General features: G+C 41.9%; 1 protein-coding gene across 3 annotated transcripts; it reads left to right on the plus strand.

Moving 5' to 3' along the window:
* Positions 1–402: 402 nt before the first annotated feature.
* Positions 403–22744, plus strand: nek1 (NIMA-related kinase 1). Of its 3 annotated transcripts, none has more exons than XM_080033140.1 (34): positions 403–460; positions 903–1051; positions 1161–1257; positions 1392–1489; positions 1931–2014; positions 2115–2182; positions 2283–2369; positions 2842–2896; positions 3187–3387; positions 3484–3556; positions 4188–4342; positions 4551–4616; positions 4961–5020; positions 5095–5142; positions 5288–5368; positions 5753–5931; positions 7104–7203; positions 8511–8594; positions 8711–8788; positions 9336–9431; positions 9528–9728; positions 9835–9891; positions 10006–10159; positions 10507–10632; positions 11056–11238; positions 15886–16062; positions 16167–16272; positions 16455–16528; positions 16681–16898; positions 17963–18120; positions 18571–18947; positions 19201–19334; positions 20211–20343; positions 21928–22744. In XM_080033140.1, exons 2-34 carry the CDS (start codon positions 935–937, stop codon positions 21939–21941), a joined length of 3939 nt encoding a protein of 1312 aa, XP_079889266.1. In that variant the 5' UTR covers positions 403–460; positions 903–934; the 3' UTR covers positions 21942–22744. The 3 variants fall into 3 exon arrangements, with proteins under 3 accessions (XP_079889266.1, XP_079889267.1, XP_079889268.1); XM_080033141.1 differs by having other exon boundaries at positions 11062–11238; XM_080033142.1 differs by lacking the exons at positions 20211–20343; positions 21928–22744 and adding an exon at positions 19412–19541.
* The last annotated feature ends 969 nt before the right edge of the window (positions 22745–23713 follow it).

Below are 23713 nucleotides of genomic sequence, written 5' to 3' on the forward strand. Positions count from 1 at the left end.
ATACAGCAGGTCGGCGAATAGCTGTTAGCATTTATTTCTTTAGCATTCAGGTTCCATATTAGTTTTTCATTGTCTAAAAACGATTAGTTGTTTAGTGAAAATGTTGTTGGTCACGAGATGCCTACCAAAACGTTGGCACAAGAAAGTTCAAACATTTAACCCTAAGTAATGAATAAAATGTGTTAATTGCAGACGGAGGCGTCCGGGGCCTGGAGACATGAGATGGCTTGTGGTTGCTATGGAAAAATGTCCACAGCAACGGTCCCATTTGGGGGAGGAGCCTCGGACAGTCAGTCACAGTGATGACGGACAGCTGTTTTAACCAATTGACGATGAAGAAATGTGAAGGTGGCCAATTAAAATGCAGCAAAAGGAGAGCTGTGGTTAGATAGAGAGCGCAATCGCAGCCGGAGTAGCATGAACCAGAGCCTCTGTGAGACAGCAGCGAAAAAGACTAATGGTGAGCAAGTATTCTCCACGTAATAACATTTACACACTCGTACCCAGTAAGTGACGTTAATTAAATCGCTTAGTGTTTCCTGTACTCAAGGGCATATATTTTAAGTTTGGTGGTCTTGGTTTTCTATCTTCGTGTAGCTACTATGTAACGGTGACGTTAGCTATGTTGCTACTGCTATATTGTGGGTTGTCCATCATCTCAGCCCGTCTGATGCAGCCCTTTATATGTCCATGGATGCAGCACGAGATCATTTTCTGTCTATCAACACTGCTTGAAGGAGCTCACATTACTGTAGCCTATAGTTACAGAATAGTACCCACTCATGATTACCGAAGAAAACAATGGTGGATTAAATGATTACCCTTTACAACACTCCCATCAATTAACAATCAGCTCGAGCCAAGCTGTGCAGTGTGCATTAATCAACTTGATCTCTCTGCAGACCCAGCATGAGGAGCCAGTCATTCCACTGACATGGACAAGTACGAAAAGGTGAAGAAAATTGGGGAAGGTTCATTTGGAAAGGCCCTCCTTGTCAAATCCAAGGAGGATGGACACCAATATGTCATCAAGGAGATTGGCATATCTGGAGTAAGCCCTTCTACATAACACTACACAAGCTTCACATTTCTCTGGTCATTTGAGCTCCCTTTTGTTACTTTGCTCTATCACACACATACTATGTTTCTTATTTTGACAGATGTCAAGTAAAGAGAGGCAGGAATCCAGAAAAGAGGTGGCCGTTCTTGCCAACATGAGTCACCCTAACATTGTCCAGTATAAGGAGTCATTTGAAGGTATTCACACAATCCAAAGATCTTAGCCATACGTTGAAACGAAAGAACTATGTTGATCGCTCGCTATAATATCATGATAAACACAGTATATGCTGTATATGACTTTTCTAAATGCCATACAAAATGCTTTTTAGAGGGTGGCTGCCTGTACATCGTGATGGACTACTGTGAGGGGGGAGACCTCTTCAAGAAGATCAACTCTCAGAAAGGAGTACTGTTCTCAGAAGAGCAAGTAAGCCTCATGGATCTCTTTTTTTTTCGAGACAGTCATGGAAGTTCAGGAGATACCTGTTGACAGACCCTGCGTTCCAATACCCATACTTCCCTACTATGTAGTATGCCAGGAAAAGATGTAGGGTGACCCAATACAAGCATGTCAAAGGCAGTATGCCAAAAGTACCAGGATGTTCTAATACATCAAATTACATGTTGTAGTATGCAAACCTGCATGCTTAAGTATGTAGTAGAGTATAAAGAAAAAGTATGCGATTTGGAACGCAGGGAGAGTGAAGCAGTGTGCAACATGTGGATTGAATTGATCTTATTACCTGATGATATTATTTCCTTTTCCATGAAATGTATGAAGACCTTTTCTGTTTTTGTTCATCAATATAATTACAAATTGTGTGACTCTGACATTTTTGCTATAAAATGTGGTTTCTCCTTTTTCTAGATCTTAAACTGGTTTGTGCAAATATGCCTGGCACTGAAGCATGTACACGATCAGAAAATCCTCCACAGGGACATCAAATCGCAGGTATCCCTTCATGACCCACAACATCTCAAACTCAAAGGCTGTTTATTTGCCTTGTGTATTGCCTTTACTAACATGTCTTTTCTCTAATGCCTACATCTAGAACATATTTTTGACAAAAGATGGGACTGTACAGCTCGGAGACTTTGGAATTGCAAGGGTGCTGAACAGGTGTGTAAAATGTCGTCCACACAGATCTGCAGTTTTTCTATGCACCCCTCACACCTTGTAACAGTAAACAATTTGCTTTCCATTCTCTTCTCATTCTCAGCACTGTAGAACTGGCGAGAACCTGTATAGGAACACCATATTACCTGTCGCCAGAAATCTGTGAAAATAAACCGTACAACAACAAAAGGTAATAACTTGATGTTCAATCTGGACTAACGTGCTTTTAGTGTTCATTTCTTGTTTGGTGTTGTAAATTAATAATGAATAGTAATACGAGAGGACAAGCACTGTTCCAATTCTAATGGTGACACATGCAGAATTAGGGCATTGGCTTCTGGGCGATGTTACGGTATCATGTCTCCTCCTTTTTATTGAGTGAACAAGCTTGCCTATAGCTACAGCAGGAAAACGAGTATTGATTTCCTCTTTAACTATTTTAAGTACACATGTAATCTACACCACTTTTGTTACAACCAATGAAGTGATTTCATCAGGCTCAAATTTTTTCTTCATTCACTTTTAATAGCAAATAAATATTTTTTTTTCATATATTTTTTTAAATATAAAACTGAATGTGAAGTTACCCCAGAACTTACCCCTCGTCTGTCCATCTGTATGCTCTCTCCTCCCTCTTTCCCTACTCTCCCCTCCCTCTGCAGTGATATTTGGGCCCTAGGGTGTGTCCTGTATGAAATGTGCACTCTTAAGCATGCAGTAAGTATTCTGTGTGTAAGCTGTTTACTAATGAACGCACATTGAATGTATCTTGGACACATTGCAGTGCTCTCTCACATGCTGATTTTGATCTTTTCTCCTGTATGCATAACGGTTGACAAACCAAGTTTCAAAGAATCAGAGTCGTTTTGCCTCAGAGTCTCATAATCAAATATGTAACTCTTCATTGTCTCAGCCACTCCCTTGATGACTCCTGCTTAGATCCATAATTGTTTGTGATCAAGTACAGTTGCACTCAGTAATCTCTCCCTGTATTTATTCCTCCTCAGTTTGAGGCTGGCAACATGAAGAACCTAGTTCTGAAGATCATCCGTGGCTCATACCCTCCCGTGTCCATCCACTACTCCCAAGACCTGCGCTCTCTCTTGGGACATTTGTTCAAACGCAGCCCAAGAGAGAGGCCCTCTGTCTGCAGTGTCCTGGAAAAACCTTTCCTGATCTGCAGGATAGAAAGGTTCCTCACCCCTCAGGTGGAGCTCACAGCTGCTTTGTATTTGATACAGACTGAATTCACATTAAACCGGACTGTGTTTGGTTAAGATGCAATGATGCTCTCCTGTTTACAGATCATTGCTCAGGAATTCCGCCATACTTTTCTTCACAAGCAGCCTAAAGTGGGCGTGCTGCAGGGGCCACCAGGTGAGCAAAGATGATTTTTCCATAGGAGGGGGAAATGCAGTGAGCAGTATTCAAGCCCGTAACTGAATACAGCTCCATTACGGCTTAAATCAGTATATAAAATAAAGTAAGGATAATATCTGAGTCCAAACGGTAACACAGACGCTACCAGAGGACTGTAGCAGCATGCTGCATTGTGGCGGCAGTAGTGGAATGCATCTCATAATGACTTGGGGTGGCCACCACTATCACCAGGTGTCACCAAATCCCAATCTTTTCTTTTTTTACACATGGGGGCTTTAACCCTCCCATTATGTTGGGGAGTAAATGCTATGCTTCAAATTGACCCGCATTGTTTTAAATACAATCAAACAGGCCAATGATCAAAATCTGGAGAGATGAGAACAATTAGCACATAGACTCATATTTTTAGTCAATCATTCTTGTAAATCACCTTCTTAACACTTTAGTGCTACTAAATCCTAATTTAAGATCTAAATTTAAACCGCTTCAGTTGCTTTAATTGGTCCTTATCGACTGCTTTGTTAGTGCAAAATCAGGCCATAGCCTTGGAAAATTAATACTGACATGAAAGTTTTGATGTAACACTATGTTTTATTGTATTTATCATACATTTTTCTCTTGTGGCTAGCCAAGCGTTCTGCCCCTGGCGCCATACCACTCACCCCAGCCCCCCAGAAAATTACCAAACCCGCATGCAAATACGGAGTGCCTTTAACTGTGAGGAAGGTGTCGGATGCAGCCAAAAAGCCTGCAGAAAGGAAACCAGCCGTAAGGCACAGACCGGTTAGTAAACTGTTGACTGTGATGTCCGGTAACTGATTTACTGTGATTTGAGTTTCTCTCATGAAATAAAATAAAGCTCTATCTGATGTTGAGCTTCTAGTATGGCATATTGGAGACATCTACCATCTGTCCTGTGTGTGTGTGTGTGTCTTTTTTACATCATTGTGTGTTGGCAACCTCTGAATCCCGCGTGTCGTATGTTGCTCAGGCCCCTCTCCCAGCAGCCCCCCACAGAAGAGTGAGTCAAGTGGAAGAAGAGAGGAAAAAACACGAGGTACAGCTGAGAGCCACCGCATAACTTGAATTTACCCTTATATTAGCTTTCGCTGCCTTTCTCCACACATTTATACTCGCACATGAAGGTCCCTTGCTACCGGCATTTTTAGTTTGCCTCCCTGTCATAATGCTTGATGCTCCGTACTGACTCATTTTCCCGCTCTCAGCCCATTCTGAGTGTTGTGTCTTGATTTTTCTTTTTCTTTTCTGCTAACCAACCTTTTCCTCTTGGCCGAGGTACCTGCCCAGTCACGGAACAGTGTGGCTGCCTCTCGCCTCAGAAGCGCCTTTTTCTTTTAAGATGTCTCTTTCTGATTGGAATGCTTTTGCCTCACGCTGCAGGATGGCGCCCGCAAGAAAAAGATGGAGCTGATTGAGAAAGAAAGGAAACAGAGAGAGCAGGTGGGTGCATTGGTTTTTTTGGTGTTAGGTAGTACAACTTTCAGTTCATCATCCCTTATCTGTGTTACCTTCAGATGTTCCTGTTCAAAGCCGAGCAAATGAAGAGATATGAAAAGGACAAGGTGAGTTTAAAATGGTTCCTTTCTTTCTGTTCTTTAATGTATATGCTAGTGTAGGAAGAGGGGGGGAAAAAAGCTTGAGAACGGTTACAAATATATGTGTCCAACTACAAATGAAAAAATTATGAACTTGTGATTTATTTAATAGGTCAGTCGTATAAACCAAGCCAGAGAACTAGGCTGGAAGCATGTCTTGAGCTCGAGTGGTGGAAGCAGCCCAGAGAGGAAGGTACTGGATTTATGCCAGTTTTGTTTTGTTTTTTAAGATATAAAGCTTTTACATTAAAGGTCACATATTATGCTAACTTTCAGGTTCAAAATAGTCATTTGGATTTCTACTAGAAACTATTTAAATGATGTAACTTTCCAAAAAAAAATTAAAAATAATCTATAAATCTCACTGGGGTTTTTTAGAACACAGGTGGAAGTACCAAAGAAGAGAGTGGGTTGTTTTTAACCATACTTCGGGAGTCTCTAGACACAACGGGGACCAATATTAATGTTGAAAAACCATCAAAAAATAATATGTTGCATAATAGGTGACCTTTAAAAAAAAAAAATACTTACAGGTCTCTTTCTGGCTCACAACCATCCCCTGTCCTGTTCCCCTCAGGGTTTTGTAGGTGGTGGAAAAAGGGCTGTTCCCAGCTATGTTCTGGGCCCTGCTCCAGCCCCTGTCCATAGTAAAGGCCCATATGAACACTACCACGCTGCTCTGGACCAGCTGGCTAAACATCAGCCTAAAGTGGTCAGCAGGGAGGGATCCTCACCAGGCCCGGGCAGTCCCATTCGGTAAGTCCAGATGCTGTGTTGAGCCAACCATGTGTAAGTTCAAACAAGTTTTAACAAAGCTTGTTGTTTACGCCCTACTAACAATGTTCCACCAGCTGATTTAGCTCCAATGTTGTACATATTTCAATTTTACACCTAGAACTTAGTAGGTTTAATGTCCTATAATGCTTGTGATATTTTGAAGGGTGGGATAACTTGGAGCATGAGGAGAAGAAGCTGAATATACAGTGTAGTTAACAGGCTCCAACACTCAATGTAAACTGTTGCATTTTGCACTAGATGTAGATTAAAGGTAGACTAGGTCAAACAAAATACAGAGTCACACACAAAATAATCCCTCTCAATGATCACCAATGCCCAACTAGAATTTGTGGTGGTTTGTTCATATGCAACGTCCCCACTATGTTGCTTTGTTGTGGTTTACTTTGCTCCATCTGGGGTGGAAAGTGGGTGTTTAACCCTCAACCAATAGGATCAGGCCTGCTGCCAAGGCGCCGCTTGCTCCAGCCAAGGGGCCAGTCACGAACTCTGCCTCACAGCGGGGCACACAGCACGCCAAGCGCCATAATGCATCGTGGACTTCATTTCGGGTAACATCCCCAAAATTGCCAGTCCAGCTGTATTTGTTTTATGTAATTGGCAACAGGATAATAAACACAGCATTAAGACTAGTAGGTCTCTGACTGGACAAGAAGATAGAAACGTCATTCTCTAGGATAATATTCTGGTTATTGTGGACGCCAGTGTGACTAAGATGAACCTTACGTCTCTGTGGCGCATCCAAACATGACACAGCTTAACGTATCGCTAAGTGTGGACTTTACTCCCTAACCTGGTGCAACAGGCTGCTGATCTATCTGTATTCCTCTGTGATTTTAGATGTGTTAAAACAATTATTTTAATGGTATGACCTCTGTGTGTGAGAAGTGTTCCGGCTGCTGCTGGCCCAGTGCTGCCCAACGGCCCTGCCCGACTCTTAAACCCACACGCAGTCAAGACAGAGCTGCAGTGTCTGCAGCACGTTAATAAACAAGTCCATGTTAGTAGGTCAGTCAAGCAGCTTCTCTCTGTAATCTGCAAATGACACTACACATCTGGACTCAAACTCTACATCCTTGCTTTTTTCACACAGTTTGATAAAGCAGTTTAGATTTCCCATGATGTCTTTTCAGGCAGCGCGTCATGGCTCCTGGACGGGCCTATCAGGTGGAGGAGTTCTTACAGCGGAAGAGAGAAGCCATGCTCAACAAGGTCCGCGCTGAGGGGCAGCTGGTACGTAGCACGACTAACACTGTAGTTTGAAGGGTAACCTATTGAGTCCTTTTTTACTGAAACCTTTACGCAATTAGTCCTTATGATCCCTCACATGCTTGTCATGATTTTCTATGCTCAGAGTAAAAAAAGTGAAACTGATGTATTTTTCTAGCAAATTTTATGAATCTTTAATCATCATCTGGTTTGCTGGTTTGTAAGGTTGAGACCCAACAAGCCTGCTCTCACAATGAGCTCACACAAGCTTGTTGGTAAGCTACCTGCTTTAGCACAAATTGCATTGAGCCTAAGTAATGGACGGGTCAAACATATTCCAAAAAGACACTTGTATGAAAAACAACATGTTTTTCTCAGGGGTTGTTCAGACAAACTAGTGCAAAAACATCATTAAATATTGGATATAAGCTAGAGACTGTTGTTCTGCTGGATGTGTAACACTTAAATCAGTTAACGGTTTCAAAGTATATCAAGGCTGTGTTTGTTTTTGACCCCTAGTTGTAAAAAACGTCATTTTTAAACAATGTGAGAACTATTTTGGGTTTGGGAAAACGGCGGCTATACGCTGAAGGAAAGTGCGTTGAGAGTCCTCCTGGCCCCCCCCCCACTCATAACTGTTGTGGCAATTTAGACGTCAGGGGGCTGCCTGCGTCCTTCTAAAATGTGGTTAAATTGAACGGTAAACAGGGCGCTCGGCAAAGCGGGGCAGCTATCTGTGGAAGCCGGGCCGGTTCGCTCCGGTGCAGGAGGCCCAGAGCCAACAGAGAGGAGGAGGTAGGAGCCCAGGCCTAATGAAGCCCAGCCCTCACACTCCACCTCACTCATAGCACGTCTGGCTTGGCTCGTCTTCCTTCATATGTCTCAATAAAAAATAAAACTCCCATAGACCACACCCATAATTCACCTTGCAGCTCAAACCCTGTCCACTGTTTGACTATGTATTTCCCCTCCCAATAATGGCTGTTTTATTACAATAAACACCCTTGTTTTTTTGTTTTTTTTATTGTTCATAATGTCCCATTTCAGATAATCCCAGCGCATATTTTAAGTTGTGTATTGCAGCTTTTTTTGCCTTGAATTGAGTTCATAAATATATATGGCTGATGTGTTAAGTTATAGATGTGTTGTTGTGAGTAAAACATTCTTTCATAAATGTTACCTATGTATGGCATTTTTGTATGTTTGTTGTTTTTCTTTGTGCGTTTGTGACCAAAGGTATCAAAGCTTGTCCCCTCTATTGCCTGTGTGTGTGTGTGTCCTTGCATGTCTTTCCATAATACAATATGTAACTCTTGTGTGTTTGTTCTCAGGAGTACTTGTCGAGGCTGAGGCAGATCCGCCTGCAGAACTTCAATGAGCGTCAGCAGATCAAAGCCCGGCTCAGAGGAGAGAAGGTAAACAGTCCCCCGCACTCAGATTCAGAGAGCGACCCCGTTTTTTAATGAGTGTTTTTGGTTCATGTCTAACAGCTCGTCGTGTGTGTGTGTGTCTGTGTGTGTCTGTGTCTCAGTATGACAGTGACGGCTCCGACAGCCAGGAGTCCAGTGAGGAGGCAGAGCTCAGGAGGAAGAAGATAGAGGCCTTAAAAGTGAGTCTTTCAGGAGGGAGGGGGGGGGGACAAGTGTTGCATTTTTACAATATGCAACATTCACTAAAATAACCAAACCAGTGGCACAATAATGCAACTAAACAGATCTGACAGAAAGAGGATGTCAATCAATCTTTAAGCCTGGGCCTGGAATGACAGCTCAATCCCAGAGTAACTCAGCCTATGACTGGTTTAAAGTGGAATGAGCTTGACATAATAGCTTTTCAGACAACTAAGATTCTAACCATTTTAGGATAAGATACAGCCATGGAAAAAATTAAGAGACCACTTCAAATGTTCCGTGTCTCGTCCCATGTTTTACTATTTATAGGCATATGTTTTGAGTAGAATTAACATTTTGGTTTTATTTTATAAGCTACTGACAACATTTCTACCAAATTCATAATGAAAATATTGTCATTTAGAGCATTTTCAATAAGTAATGTAGAGACAAAGATTGAAGAAAAATCCAGACTGGTCTCTTAATTTTGTCCGCGGCTGTAGAGTGTGTTTTGCCATATCATCATCATTCTTCTGTGTCTGCCAGGCCCAAGCAAATGCCCGTGCCGCTGTCCTGAAAGAGCAACTAGAGAAGAAGAGGAAAGAAGCCTATGAGAGAGAAAAGAAAGCTTGGGAGGACCACGTAAGCTCTATCGTTCTCTCCCTTTAGTCAATGGTGTTACATGGCCTTACTGTTGCGGTAGTTAGAATACAGTCTAATCTTGTATTTTTTTCAAAGCTTGCAGCCAGAGGGGTGAAGTTAGGCGCGGTGGCAGCAGGAGGCGTAGCACCAGTAGCGGTGTCTTCTACCTCCGACTGTCCTCTCCCACAGCCCAGTCCCTCTCAGCCAGACCCAGCCGCCAAAGCTCCAGCCCTGCCCGCATCCAAACCCTCCAACCCAGCCATCTCCATGACCGCTGCCCTGAAAAACGTCGGAGCAGTCAGTACACTTTTTTTTACCACGTTTATCACACACTTAACGTAAAAAGTACTGCTTGAGTATCTATCACTTTATAAGCTATCTCCCAATGTTTTGCATTTGGCAGACCACTCCACTAAAACAAAACTTGCCCGAGCCAGAGACTTCTTCGACCGTCATCCAGGTGAGTGTGTGTGTGTGTGTGAGAGATGTCAGTATTCGTTCATTAAAGTCACTCGTGTGTGTGCTTCCCTGATCAATATTGAAGAAAAGATAATGTAATGTTTTCATGTGACAGAGTGAAAAAAAGGAGATTCTGCGTCGACTCAATCAGAACCTTAAAGCCCAGAGCTCATCAGAGGAGGTAAAGGAGTCTCCTGTCTCTCAGCAGCAACTGCCTGAACCTCCTGTGCCTCAGCCAACATTAGAGGAACCCTGTGCTACAGCAGCCAGTAAGTCGAGACCTTGCAGGGCAAAACTTTCAAGTCCCATGTATTAACAAGAGTTTAATTTCCAATCGTGTAATATTTTGTATGCAGTTTACATACTGCTACACTTTTAGTATCTACATAGTGTAGCCCTTGTTGAGCGTAAAATTGAAAAACTACACTCCAAATTATTTAGGTGGCCTTTATGCGGTTATTAAGTTGTATGTAGTAGTAGTAATAATAATAATACCACTATGCTATGGAAAATTCCTGATCACCTTAGATTTACTTTGCAAAGAAATTCTACAACTTTTATTTAAAGGTTTTTGAGGAAATCTCACTCAGCTTGTTCCCCAATCTCCCCCCACAAGCTGCCCCAGTGTCTCCAGAAGAGAGACCGTCTTCGGCTGGAGACAGGAGGAAGTGGGAGGCCAAAGTTCCACTTGTTCTCTCCGTAGCCCGACAAACCCTAGAAGAGACCTGCTTCAACACCAGCGGTGAGTTACCTTCTCCCTGTGCCAGGACACATAAGCAGAGTGTATGATGTCTAATATGCAGGTGTCCCTTCTGTCTCATTCTTGCTCTGCTTGTGTGTGTGTGTGTGTGTGTGTGTGTGTGTGTGTGTGTGTGTGTGTGTGTGTGTGTGTGTGTGTGTGTGTGTGTGTGTGTGTGTGTGTGTGTGTGTGTGTGTGTGTGTGTGTGTGTGTGTGTGTGTGTGTGTGTGTGTGTGTGTGTGTGTGTGTGTGTGTGTGTGTGTGTGTGTGTGTGTGTGTGTGTGTGTGTGTGTGTGTGTGTGTGTGTGTGTGTGTGTGTGTGTGTGTGTGTGTGTGTGTGTGTGTGTGTGTGTGTGTGTGTGTGTGTGTGTGTGTGTGTGTGTGTGTGTGTGTGTGTGTGTGTGTGTGTGTGTGTGTGTGTGTCAGAGTCAGAGCAAACAGTGGGTGAGGTAATACAGATGGGCCGGCTACACGAGGATACTCCCAGGAAGGTGTGGGGAGCGAGTCCAAACACCCACGTGCTGAGAGTTCTTCAGGAGGCGGAGCTTCAGACGCTCACTCAGCATCTGGAGACCATCACCATCTGTGAAGACCAGATGTCCAGCCCTGGTGAGTCTCTATCCAGGCTTCATGTTCTTAAAGCCTCTTGAAAACTGGTCTAAAATAGTAAAGAATCAATATACGATATCAAAGTCTCAATAAGCTTTTACTAATATCTGATTGAAAATAAATGTCCATAAATAATATAAAAACTTAGTTAAAGTGTAACTGCACCCTTTTACTTGTTTTTTGAGATAGAAGCTGAATTAAATCACTATGTTGTTAAGGAACACTTACTGTATATGCTGGTGTTGATATTGAAAAAATTTGCAATATGTTAAATATCGGCAATTTAAGAAATGTTTTGTATTGTAAATCATTTTAGAACTTTAGATTTGAAAAAAACTTTTTCCTTTGGGTTCGAAAAATGACGTACATGTTGACTTAATGTACGTCATCACGTCGCCGCAAAGCCGGTCACGCTCTTCACAGGTCCATGGCTGATCCATGAGCTACTACTGTTATACTGTCCCTCCAAGGATGTTATTTCGGGGGTTAACGTTAACACACTTCACTTCTATCGGCAGTGTGTCTGCATTATCTCACACTGTATAACACACACACACACACACGGACCCGGACTTGTTCATTACTTCACTTGATTGACACACGCTACCGCTCGCTCGCTCTCCTCGCTCACACACAGACACACACACAGACTGCCGCTCGTTCACTTGCGCTACTCGGTCTCCTAACACTACGATAGAAACACCCGCCAACAATTTAGAATAAGAAAGTCCACCACCTCAGACGACCCATCTGTGTGGCATATGAGCTCACTGTGTAGCGACAGTGCCGTTAGACTTTGTGTCACTCGATATTTCAATGAAGTCATGTCATTCAGATCTTCCTGAGTGACAGCTACTAGCAGCTAGCCCCCTCCTTCACTGTCACCGCGCGCCCCCCTCCCTCCCGAAATTCGGCCGGCTGATGTCGGAATGTTTAAAAACAATGGTTCTCAAACGGAATTCAGAATCCATGGTCTGAAAGCATTTTTCAAAATCGTACAGTAGCTCAAACAGGGGGTGCAGTTACCCTTTTTCAGGACTGTGTGGGCATGGCTGTGTCAAACGGTCTCCATGGCAGCGGTCATTGTTTTTATACAGTAGAATGTCCGGGCAGAGAACTGCCATGATTGGTTCAAAAGGCAAGGCAAGTTTATTTATATAGCACAATTCAGACACAATGCCACTCAAAGTGCTTTACAGGGGCAAGATTAAAATACACAACACACATCAGAAAAGCGAACGAATAAAACATTTAAAAGCGAATGAATAATTCATTTATATAAAATAAAAATTACAGGTTAAAATGGAAACAGAAAAGTCTTCAGACTTGATTTAAAAGAGCTGAGAGTTGCAGCAGACCTCAAGTTCTCTGGGAGTTTGTTCCAGAGATTTGGTGCATAAAAACTAAAATCTGCTTCTCCTTGTTTAGTCCTAACTCTGGGGACTGTAAGTAGACCTGTCCCAGACGACCTAAGGGCTCTGGACGGCTCATAACGTATCAGCAGATCAGTAATATATGTTGGCCCGAGACCATTTAGGGCTTTATAAACCAACATCAATATTTTGAAATCAATTCTTTGAGTGACAGGAAGCCAGTGAGTACTGGCTTCCTGTCACTGGTCCTGGTGAGTACTCGAGCAGCAGCGTTCTGAATTAGCTGAAGCTGTCTGATCGATTTTTTTGGAAGGCCTGCAAGGACACTGTTACAGTAGTCAAGTCTACTAAAGATAAATGCATGGATAAGTTTTTCTAAATCTTGCTGAGACATAAGCCCTTTAATTCTTGATATGTTTTTAAGGTGGTAATAAGCTGACTTATTAATTGATTTAATGTGTTTTTTGAAATTCAAGCCTGAGTGTATGAAAACACCAAGATTTCTGGCTTGGTGTGTGGTTTCTAGCATAACAGATTTAAGCTCTGCACTGACTTTTAATTGTTCATCTTTGGCACCAAAGACAATTACTTCAGTTTTGTCGTTGTTTAATTGAAGAAAATGTTAGCACATCCAATCATTGATTTGTTCAATGCACTTACTTTGTGTTTGAATTGGACTATAGTCACCTGGTGATATGGTTATGTAAATGTGTGTGTTGTCTGCATAATTGTGGTAGCATAATTTGTTCTTATTCATAATCTGAGCTAGTGGGAGCATGTAGATGTTAAACAGAAGAGGCCCAAGAATGGAACCTTGGGGAACCCCGCATTCAATATTTGTTCGCTCGGATGTGAAATTGCCTATTGACACATAGTATTCTCTGTCCTTTAAGTAGGATTCAAACCAGTTTAGCACAGTTCCAGAAAGTCCAACCCAGTTTGCAAGGCGATCTAGTAATATGTTGTGGTCAACTGTGTCGAAAGCAGCACTGAGATCAAGTAAAACTAAGACAGAACTTTTGCCACTGTCTGTGTTTAAGTGGATGTCATTGAGGACTTTAACCAGAGCGGTCTCAGTGTTGTCGACAACCTGACTGGAAGACGTCAAAGCAGTTGTTCATTGCTAAGTAGTTATTTAGCTGTTGATAAACAACTTTTTCAATGATTTTGCTTAGAAATGGAAGGTTAGATATGGGCCTATAATTGTTCATGAGTGATGTATCTAAATTGTTCTTTTTTAGGAGTGGCTTAATGACTGCTGTTTTCAGGGCCTGTGGGAATACACCTGTGCGAAGGGACACGTTTACAATTTGTAGAACATCTGAGGCCATACAGCTAAAAACAGTTTTAAAGAAGCCTGTGGGCAGAATGTCAAGGCAACAGGAGGAGGAGTTCAGGTGTTGTATAATGTCCTCCAGGTTTTTGTGGTTGATCAGATAAAATTCTGTCATTTTATTTGAATTGATTTTAAGTGGGCACAGGGAAAACACATATGTTGAATTTGGTATTGCTGCGGTGACCGCTTGTCTAATTTTGTGAATTGTCTGTGAAAAAGGAGGCAAATTCATTGCAGGCTCTCGTGGAAAGATGTTCAGATGCTACTGGCACGGGAGGGTTTGTTAATATGTCAACAGTAGCAAATAGGGCACGTGCATTGTTGTTGTTTTTGGTGATGATGTCAGAAAAGAAAGACTGCCTTGCACTTTTCATCTCTGAGTTAAAAGTGCAAAGTTTCTCTTTGAAGATGTCATAATGAACCTGGAGATTAGTTTTTCTCCACCTGCGTTCTGCTTTACGGCACTTTTTTTCTAGTCTGACCTGCGGGGCATTTATCCAGGGAGATTTTTTCTTACTAGAGACAACCTTCATATTTTAGTGGGTGCAATAGCATCTATAACGCTTGCAGTTTTGGCGTTAAAGTTGTCTAAAAGCTCATTAACTGAGTTACAGGGGGGAGGGGGTATTGAAGAAAAGGCTTGAATAAATGTTTCACTGGTATTTTCTGTAATATACCGTTTTTTGATTGATCAGTTGTGTGGACATAAGTTGTACTCTCAAACAATACACAGTAATGGTCTGAGAGACCCATATCAGTCACCCCCACTTTTGAGATATTCATGCCCCTGGAAATGATAAGATCCAAAGTGTGACCTTTGTTATGTGTAGGCCGGTCCACATGTTGTTGGAATCCAAAGTTTTCAAGGACACAGCACAGTTCTTTCGCACATCTGTCCTCGGGTTTGTCAATATGAATATTGAAATCTCCCACAATTAGTAAACAGTCAAACTCAATACAGATTACAGACAGCAGCTCAGCAAAGTCATCAAAAAAGCTTGTACAGTATTTCGGTGGGCGGTAGATATTAATGAAAATAGCTCTAAAGGCTGAATATAACTGGAGAGCCACATACTCAAACGAATCAAAATTTCCATAAAACATCTTTTTGCATTGTAGAGATTCATTAAACAAAATAGCACCCCCCCTCCTTTCTTATGCACTCTGGCTTCACTCATGAAAGTGTAGTTGGTGGGGGCAGACTCCAAAAGAACAGCTGAGCTGTTATCTTCACCTAACCAAGTTTCAGTTAAAAACATAAAATTAAGATTAAAGCAAATTTTTGTCAAATGTATTAAACAATATCTTTCATTGGGATTGATAAGTATGGCTAACTCATTTCAGATGCTTACTATCATGCAAATAACTCCCTAAATTGAATTGTTAAAAGGACTTTGTGTAGATTTGGGTTTACAGTTGCTTTAAAGACCTACTTCACCGGTTGGAATATCAAGGTGTATTGAACTCGGAGATCCTATGAAGTATAAATGTGCAAAAAAAATTGAAATCAGATCATCCTAGCCTGAGAAAAGGCAGAAAGAGTGTTTTATGGTCTCACTGTCTAACCCTACATTTCTCTTTCTGTGACATCTCAGGCTAGGATGATCTGATTTCAATTTTTTTTGCACATTTATACTTCATAGGATCTCCGAGTTCAATACACCTTCATATTCCAACCGGTGAAGTAATGATGATATTTTATTAAAATATTTTTTTATAGAGATTACAGACAATTTAGGAAGAGAAACCTCCATAAACTCATTCATTTTCCCTAATGATTTATGTTATTCTGTGGACATTAATGACTCTCATAGATTTTGTTGTTATTATTATTTGAGTAAATGGTGTGAGACTAAGTAGAGTAAAATGGATGCTTTTTAATATTACAAGGGAATACTCCTGTGTTCCCATACTGATGATGCCATCGTCTCCCCCCAGATAAGTCCAACCAGACTGTAGCAGCTGAGCTTGTGACGACGCCTGAAGAAGTGTTGCCCTGTGAGCATAAGCCCACTGCTGGGGTTCAGAAGGAGAGGGCAGTCACCACAGAGGCCTCACATCAGCAAATGTCTGTGGAAAGAGTGACACTGCCACATGACCTTACTGAGACTCAGGGTAAGTATGACACTTAGCCTGATATCAATTGGATATTTCAATCATTTTTAAGTATACTTCTTCTTTATGTATAATGCAACCATATCCGGTCGGAATTCTTCCAGAGCCAACAGACATGGAGTCAGTGGTTTTGGAGGATATACCTAAACAGGCCTCAAGTCCACCAGCTGCTGTGCTGCAGGCATGGGAGCAGGAAGCCCAACAGCCAATGTGACTATTCATTTTTAATTTTTTTTATACTATACTAAGAAATTCTCCATTGTTTACTAACCCTTAATAAGTAACAGTTCAAATGTATGTATCCAGTGTATTCAAGACTATGTTGCAGCTCCAATGGAAGCATTGGTGTTGACTTTTTTTTTTTGTGGAGCTTAAGTGTATTTTTCCTACAGGCCAGCAGAGGGTATCACAGCACCAGCAAGCACGAAGGAGGCTGAGAAGAGTGTAGATAAACTAATTGAATCTGGTGAGGTTAATGTTTAGTGAGTCTACGGCACCTTTTTCATTTCAGCGTTTTTTATTATTATCTTAATTAAATCTGTCCCCCACCCCCTTGTTTATCTCTATCTCTCCCTCTCTCTCTGTCTCCCTCTCTCTCTCTCTCGCTCTCCCTCCCAGGTGTAGCGCAGTGCGAGGAGCCCCTGTTTATAAAGTTGTGTTCCCCGGCCCACCGACGCACCGCTGCCCTTGCGATGCTCTCGGCCCAGTCCTCCATGGATGAGTCCTCGTCCTCGCTGGCCTCCCGCTCGCGCTCTGTCTCCCCCCTGCGCTCCAAACACCACCACGACCTGCTCATCGGCCTCTCCACGGGCATGTTTGACGCCAACAACCCAAAGGTGATTTACTGACTGGGCTCCAATTTAAAACCTCTGGTAAACCTGGTCTAAAATAGTGGAAAAATGATATCAAAAGTTAGCTGTCACAATAAGCTTTTTAAAAATATATTACATTAATATTTTTAACTTACAGTGACCGTTTGACAGGACTTTGTGGGCGGGGCCATATCAAACGGGCGCCATGGCAACAGTTATCGCTTTATAGAACGTTCGCGCAGAGAACTGCCGTGATTGGTTCAGAATACTTATTATTTCATGAGAACCAGAGCATAGCCCGCTTTATCTAAACCGAATTTCTGTGAAGTTTATCAAACTTAAATGACAATACTTTTCATTTGGATTGATGCATATGCCTTACTCTTTTCAGATGCTCACTATCATGGAACTAACTCCACAAATGACATAGTCAGAAGTATTTCCACACTTTTGTCACCTTTTTGTTCATTTGAATGGTTTCATGTTAATTAACTAAATGATTGGATCTCTGACAGTACGGATGTGATTTGGAGATCAGGGTTGAGGAGATTCAAACTAGTTCTTGTGGCTGGCTGGATGCTGAGGCTTGTGTGGTATTTTTAGGTAGGATTGCAGTCTTTAGTCTTTATTCATGAGGGCGCCTGCAACCGAGGTCAGAGCCATGAATCACATGGTCTGAACCTGCAGCGGGTCTGCTAGGAAAGAAAGAGCATCCATCAACCTATATCTTTCATAAGCCTCATCTGGGACCTTCAGATCAGCAGAATCTAACTTCTGCCTTACCAGCAAAGAGCTTCATACAATATGATTGTGGTTGTATGTATTGGGGTTAAGTTGACCCTGGCTTTGTCCGAAAGTGTCTAATAATGAACAATAGTTACATTTTATTAATTTCCCATACTTGGGTCTATTCTATAGGTCTCTCCATTACCAATATGGATACTTGGTTGACACATCTTCTTTTTAAACAATTCAAGTTGTGTTGACTTTTTTTAATGTCAATTTATGACTGTTTTGTCGACTAAGACTCCCTGTCCAAATCCCATCAAAATATTCTACGCGTGTCTCTCTCTGCATTGTCCTGTCAGATGCTGCGGACGTGCTCTCTACCAGACCTCAGTCGTCTCTTCAGCTCTCAGCAGGACCCTGCAGTGGCTAGGGAGGCTAATGTTGCCCCCGACAACAACCTGGAAATAGAGGACCTGGAGGAGGCAGCTAAAGATGACGACCAGTCAGAGACCGAAGAGTAAGTCAAACACACGTGAAATATCAAAAAGCAAAAAAACCTTCTGTATGATTTTGGCTGATTGTTTCTTTACTTGATTATATGCACAACAAAAAAGATGCAGAGTTGTTTGGTCCACTTATATAGCACTGTTCACTGATTTTGTCAGACTCAAGGAGCTTCACATTGTTTTGCTTCATTCACACACACACACACACACACTCGTACACTGATGTCAGTAGCTACATGCAGGGTGCTGCTGGCTAACCATCGGGAGCAATTTGGGGTTCAGTGTCTTGCCCAGGGACACTTATACATGTGGAAGGAGGTGGGGGATGGAACCAGCGATCCAGTGGACAACCGCTCCATGTCTTGCATTAGCATGAAAATGTCACCAGTTTAATTTTGCTGAGAAACTATAAATACAGTCAGTGGATGGTGTGTGTAATAACACTGTTCCCTGCTCCCTAGTGCATATGAGGATGAAGACCTGCGGGACATCCGGGCCTCCATGGAGCGGCTGCTGCAGGAAGAGGGAGACTTATTGAGGAGCAATCAGGAGGTCGGCGCAGGAGACTTTAATGGAAACCCTCCACAAGGCCATGTCCAGGACCTGTACAACACCATGGCAGCAGAGATGGATCAAGACAACAACCAGATGGCTGTAGATGATGATGATGATGATGAAGAGGAGGAGGAAGGAGAGGAGGACGAGGATGAGGAGGACGAGGATGAGGAAGGCTCTAATGGTAGTCGCGGCGATGAGGATGCTGGGGACCTGTTAACCAATGGCGGGGGAGAGGAGAACCACAGTAACAACAGCCAGCTCAATGAGGAGTGGCAATCAGGTACCAGGAAATGTGTTTGTAGAATCAGAAATTGAGTTACTAACCACTATTATAAAATGTGTTTCCGTTTGCTGACATGGTTTTTAGTCTCATTTCATGATATTATGGAGGAAGCTTGTACAAAAAAAAATCATCTTATATGTATATTTAAAGGTAACATATTATGCTAGGTTGTTTTTTGAAAATGACGCATCTACAGCGTGATGAAGACCTGATATTGTAATGGGACATGATGAACCCTGCTTGACCACAGATGGCAGTGGAGAGGACCAAGGTGTCGAGGCGGTGCATCATGACAGCATCTTCAGTCGTCTAGAAGAACTTCGCTTCAACCTGGAGCAGGACATGGGCTTTGAGAAGTTCATTGAGGCCTACAACAAGATCAAGGTATGAAACGTGTGATTGTCTATAAATGAACCTAAGGCTGATCCAACAGATTGATTATACAGATGCTTTTTTTTTAGGGCTGTCAAGCGATTAAAAAAATTAATCTAAATAATTACAGGCTCTGTGATTAATTCATCTAAATGAATCGCATACTTATATGACACTTGTATGCCTGTTTATAAACAACTGTATAGGCTACCGTTCGTCTCTCTACTCTGTCTCTCTCTCTCGGAACTACTAGCGCCGGAAAAAAAACACAAAAAAACAAGCAGGCTAAATGACGACTGTCTATCTCCCACAACAGACAGCGCTGCACTGCCACACAGGTGCGCATAGCCTATGCCGACTCATTCAACATCGTCCTACTCATAGCCAAACATATTGACACACACACACACGCGCACACAAAGGAGGAAAAAAGACAGGCATATGCTAGGAAGAGTGAGAGGGGGCGGGTGCCCGTTTGCTGGAGACGATCGCAGCTAGCAAACAAAATTGAGACACGGAGGAAGATTGAGATATACTGTTTTGAACCTACAGTACATTGTTAATTAGGCACCCACTAAATCAATGCACAGACACTGCGGAGAATAACATAAGACGTATTCCTATACCTTCATATTTGCCCGGAGCAGCCGTCCATAGAGCCCTCTCTTTGCTTCTTTCTTCACTCTTTAATCCCGTGCGGGCCGTGTGCGCAAGCTACAGGTGCAGCTCCGATATCGTCTCACCACTTTTGCACCGGGTCAAAGGGCAATATAGAAGTGCGATTAATCTGCGTTTATTTTTTTAAATCGCGTTAATTTTTCTGTGATTAATTAATCGAAATTAACGCGTTAATTTGACAGCCCTAGTTTTTTTCTTTTTTCATTTAAGGCTATACATGAAGACGAAGATGAGAATATTGACCTGGGCTCCAGCTTGGTCTTCAGCATTTTGGGAACGGAGCACCAGCATCTGTATGACAACATCCTGCATCTGGTGATGGCAGATGGCGCATACCAAGAAGGTTTGTGATGGCAGTTAGCTCTTAGCTGATTGAAGATATATTGTTTTGTCATTACATCATTTCAAACCTCACCTCTGAAAAGCATGGCCCCTCCCTGTGAGAGTTTTTTTTATTTTATTTTTATTTTATTTTTTTTAGGTAAATTGATATAAGCCAAAGGAATACACATGTATTTATTTTAATTGGTATGGTGAGTTTTCCCTCAGTGGTTTCCCCACTGCACAGAGCTGCGCCGTCGAGTGTGATCTGATTGCTAAAATCCCAAACCCCTTCCCTAACATTGTTAACAAGTTGTGAAGGGACTATATATAAAACACATTGTTAACACTCTCTGTATGCTTTTTCTTCCTCGTTTCCAAGTCAGTTGTCCCACTGGGGCTACAGCAGATACAGATAGAGTGGGTGGGTGGTAGGGGGGTTTTGACAGGTTACCCTCAGGATGGGAGCAGTCTTCAGGAACATTCTCTCACTGAGCGTCTCTATTTGACAGTTCTTTTTGCTTTGTCTATTTTTTACTCTCTTCAGTAGAGGGAATAATGGAGGCACACGTCGCATATCTCCCTCAAGAACCTATTTCAAGATCTGTGAAAGATGTATCTTATGACCTACATCCATACAACAATAGCTCTGTTATAATGCCTCGAATATATTTAAAAGTATACCCAGAAAACAAACCTATGTTATCCAGTACAGACTACTGGTTACAGTCACAAGCAAATTTTGCTATGGGTTTCAGGTCAATGCCGATAATTGAAATAAAGCACAGAGAAGGTTCAATTATAGAGGTGAAGTCAGGGGGTCGCCAAAGTCTGAAGGAAACATTATCTGGGAACCATTCATTTGTATGCTGGTTCATTGAAGGTGGATTCAGCCATTTTGTTAAAATCAGTGAATATCTCCTCTAAATTCCGCTACCGGTCTGTACTGAGTGTGCTGAAAAAAGAATCCAGTATTAATACACAGCCTAGGCTCTGTAAACGGGCATGTTGCTAGCTACAATGGGCCCCTTTTGTTTATATACCTAGTTTTTTTTCAGCGAACATGCGGTACGGAGAGGTAGTGGATTGTGAGGAGATATTCACTGATTTTGACAAAAGGGTATTTTGACCACAAGCATTCTCCAGAATCACTGACTACACCTTTTTAATAAGATGTTGAGCTGTTTTTATAGGATTAGACCTGCAGGTTGGCGCAGTAGGATTCACCCTCAGTGACCCTGAGTGTTAGTAGTACAACATTTTATGGCAATTCATACAATAGTTGTTGACATATTTAAGTTTGATCTAAAGAGGTGGACCAAATAACTGTCTGACTGACAGTACCATTCCTAGAGCCACACCACTAGTATATCTACAATGTGGTTCTATTAAGTTAAAGGTCTGGTGTGAACGATTGTACCCTACAACATCACCAGTGGGTTAAACATCTTGTATGAGTTTTCCAATTTCCAGCATTTTGGACCCATCTGCTTCTCTCCTATCATTTCTCATTTAGACACACCATCTAACCCAGTGACCTCTGTGTGTCTAATGAATGATCCGCCCCAACATAATTCCCTCTCTCTCCTCTCCCTCTCTTTTTTAGATAATGACGAATAATGGTTGGTGCAGTGGAGCTGCAGCGGGCAGCCACGACAATCTGCTAGCTATCTGATGTCTTCCCATGACGCACAAAGCGGTGGCAGAAAGGATCTATGCATGAAGTGTCGCAGCCGCACATCTAACAGTGTTTCAGGCACACTTGCATGATGAATGACTAGTACACACTCAAGGCTGTATTACATAATTGTGACTATCAGCACCTGACACTACTTTCTTCACCAGTGTTCATTCGGAAGTGCATTATCAAGTACATGTTCCTATTAACCAAAGTTAGCTTCAAGGTCATGTCAAAAACCTTTTAGGAAAGTCCTGTGTTTGGGGAAAGAATGAAACACGTGTTGTCTTGTTGATTAATAGCATAAAACTGTGCAGAGGCATTTTATTTTGGCGAGCAAAGATCCGGTCCACTCAGGTGTCCCTCTTTATAATGATAACATAACTCGACCATAGCTTTTCTTTCAACAACAGGTCCTCCCTCAAAAACAAATGTACCATGATTTCACTCTGAACCAGTTGAACCTCCTTTTTACTTACAACTCTTTTCACCATACAAAGTAGTCGAATATGATTTTAATACATTTTTCCAGATTTCTTACTGTGTCAATTAACATGAAATAATAACGGATGTATGGTGAGACTGCTGTACTGTATGTTGCAGAGGTAATGTAGCAAGACCGACAGAGGCATTGGAGCGGTGGGGTGTGATGTAGTAAGCCAGGTCAGACCGATTGTGCAAAGAATTGTACTGATGATGTAAGCAATGGTACAGCCGTTAACAATAATTTAATATTTGATTATAAATTAAATATTGTAAATCTTTATATGAAATAAACAATTTTTTTTTAAATAAATCTGATGACTATTAATGTCCTTGTCTGTCTTCCCAAATTTAGACTGTGATGTATGGCCAAGTGGGGACACGTCAGTGTTTATTCATAAGTCTTCAGACTGTAAATGTGATTCTAGAGGCTGAGCACACGAGACTATTTCTATCCGTGGCCCCTTCAACAGACCACTCGCCCTTCTGTCAGCCAGTTAGATTTATTTCCTAGTTGAAAAATCCCTTTGGAATAATATAACAGGAGCCTCTAGAGTCCTGACACCCTGTGTGATTTAGTGTGACAGAACAAGAGGGTGGGGAGCAGAAGCACGTTTTTCACTGTAGCATCCTTCAAACCAAGAATAAACAATGTCATTTGATAATAGAGCTTTGCCGCCTTCCATAACTCTAATGCTAGCAAAAACAAAAGTATTACTCATTTTTTTCCTCTCTCTATTCTATGACAGTCTAGAGCCGAAGCTGACGTGAGAATTTCATGTCACATATTTGTACTGGTCATCATAAATGACAACAATTTAAATAAGTTTTACGGTTAACATTCAAAGGGAGAACGAACTGGTCAGCACTTCATCTGTGTTAGTTGTGAGTTTTCAGTAGAAAGTCATGATTAGAACCTATAAATCAATGTAATTGCAACTTTCAGATAGTGACTGTTGCATTTGAGGTCATAGGAGGCAGATTTCTAGCTTGGTGGGTTAGGCCAGAAATAGGGACGGGGAATCTCTTCTGTTAGGTGTTTTTGCTCAAACAACCAATTTACATCTTGTTCACTGGCTCTGTGATGGATGACACTGGCGGATTTCAAACACCAACCCTCGCGTGGACCTGCCATTATTCAAAAAAAAAAAAAAAAAAAAAAGACAGCTGGGAAGAGGCCTGTGCTAAAAATTATGACTTAATTAAATTCAAAAGTCAACGGCCAGCATGC

Source organism: Ammodytes marinus (genome assembly GCF_949987685.1).
Source record: "Ammodytes marinus genome assembly, chromosome: 8".
Taxonomy (NCBI): domain Eukaryota; kingdom Metazoa; phylum Chordata; class Actinopteri; order Uranoscopiformes; family Ammodytidae; genus Ammodytes; species Ammodytes marinus.

Bases quoted from the DNA above. Each gene is read 5' to 3' on its own strand.
- nek1 (XM_080033140.1), top strand. From the start codon at position 935: ATGGACAAGTACGAAAAGGTGAAGAAAATTGGGGAAGGTTCATTTGGA. The intron at 1,052-1,160 runs GTAAGCCCTTCT...TTATTTTGACAG, and splicing joins AGGAGATTGGCATATCTGGA to ATGTCAAGTAAAGAGAGGCA. The intron at 16,273-16,454 runs GTGACTATTCAT...TTTTTCCTACAG, and splicing joins CAGGAAGCCCAACAGCCAAT to GCCAGCAGAGGGTATCACAG.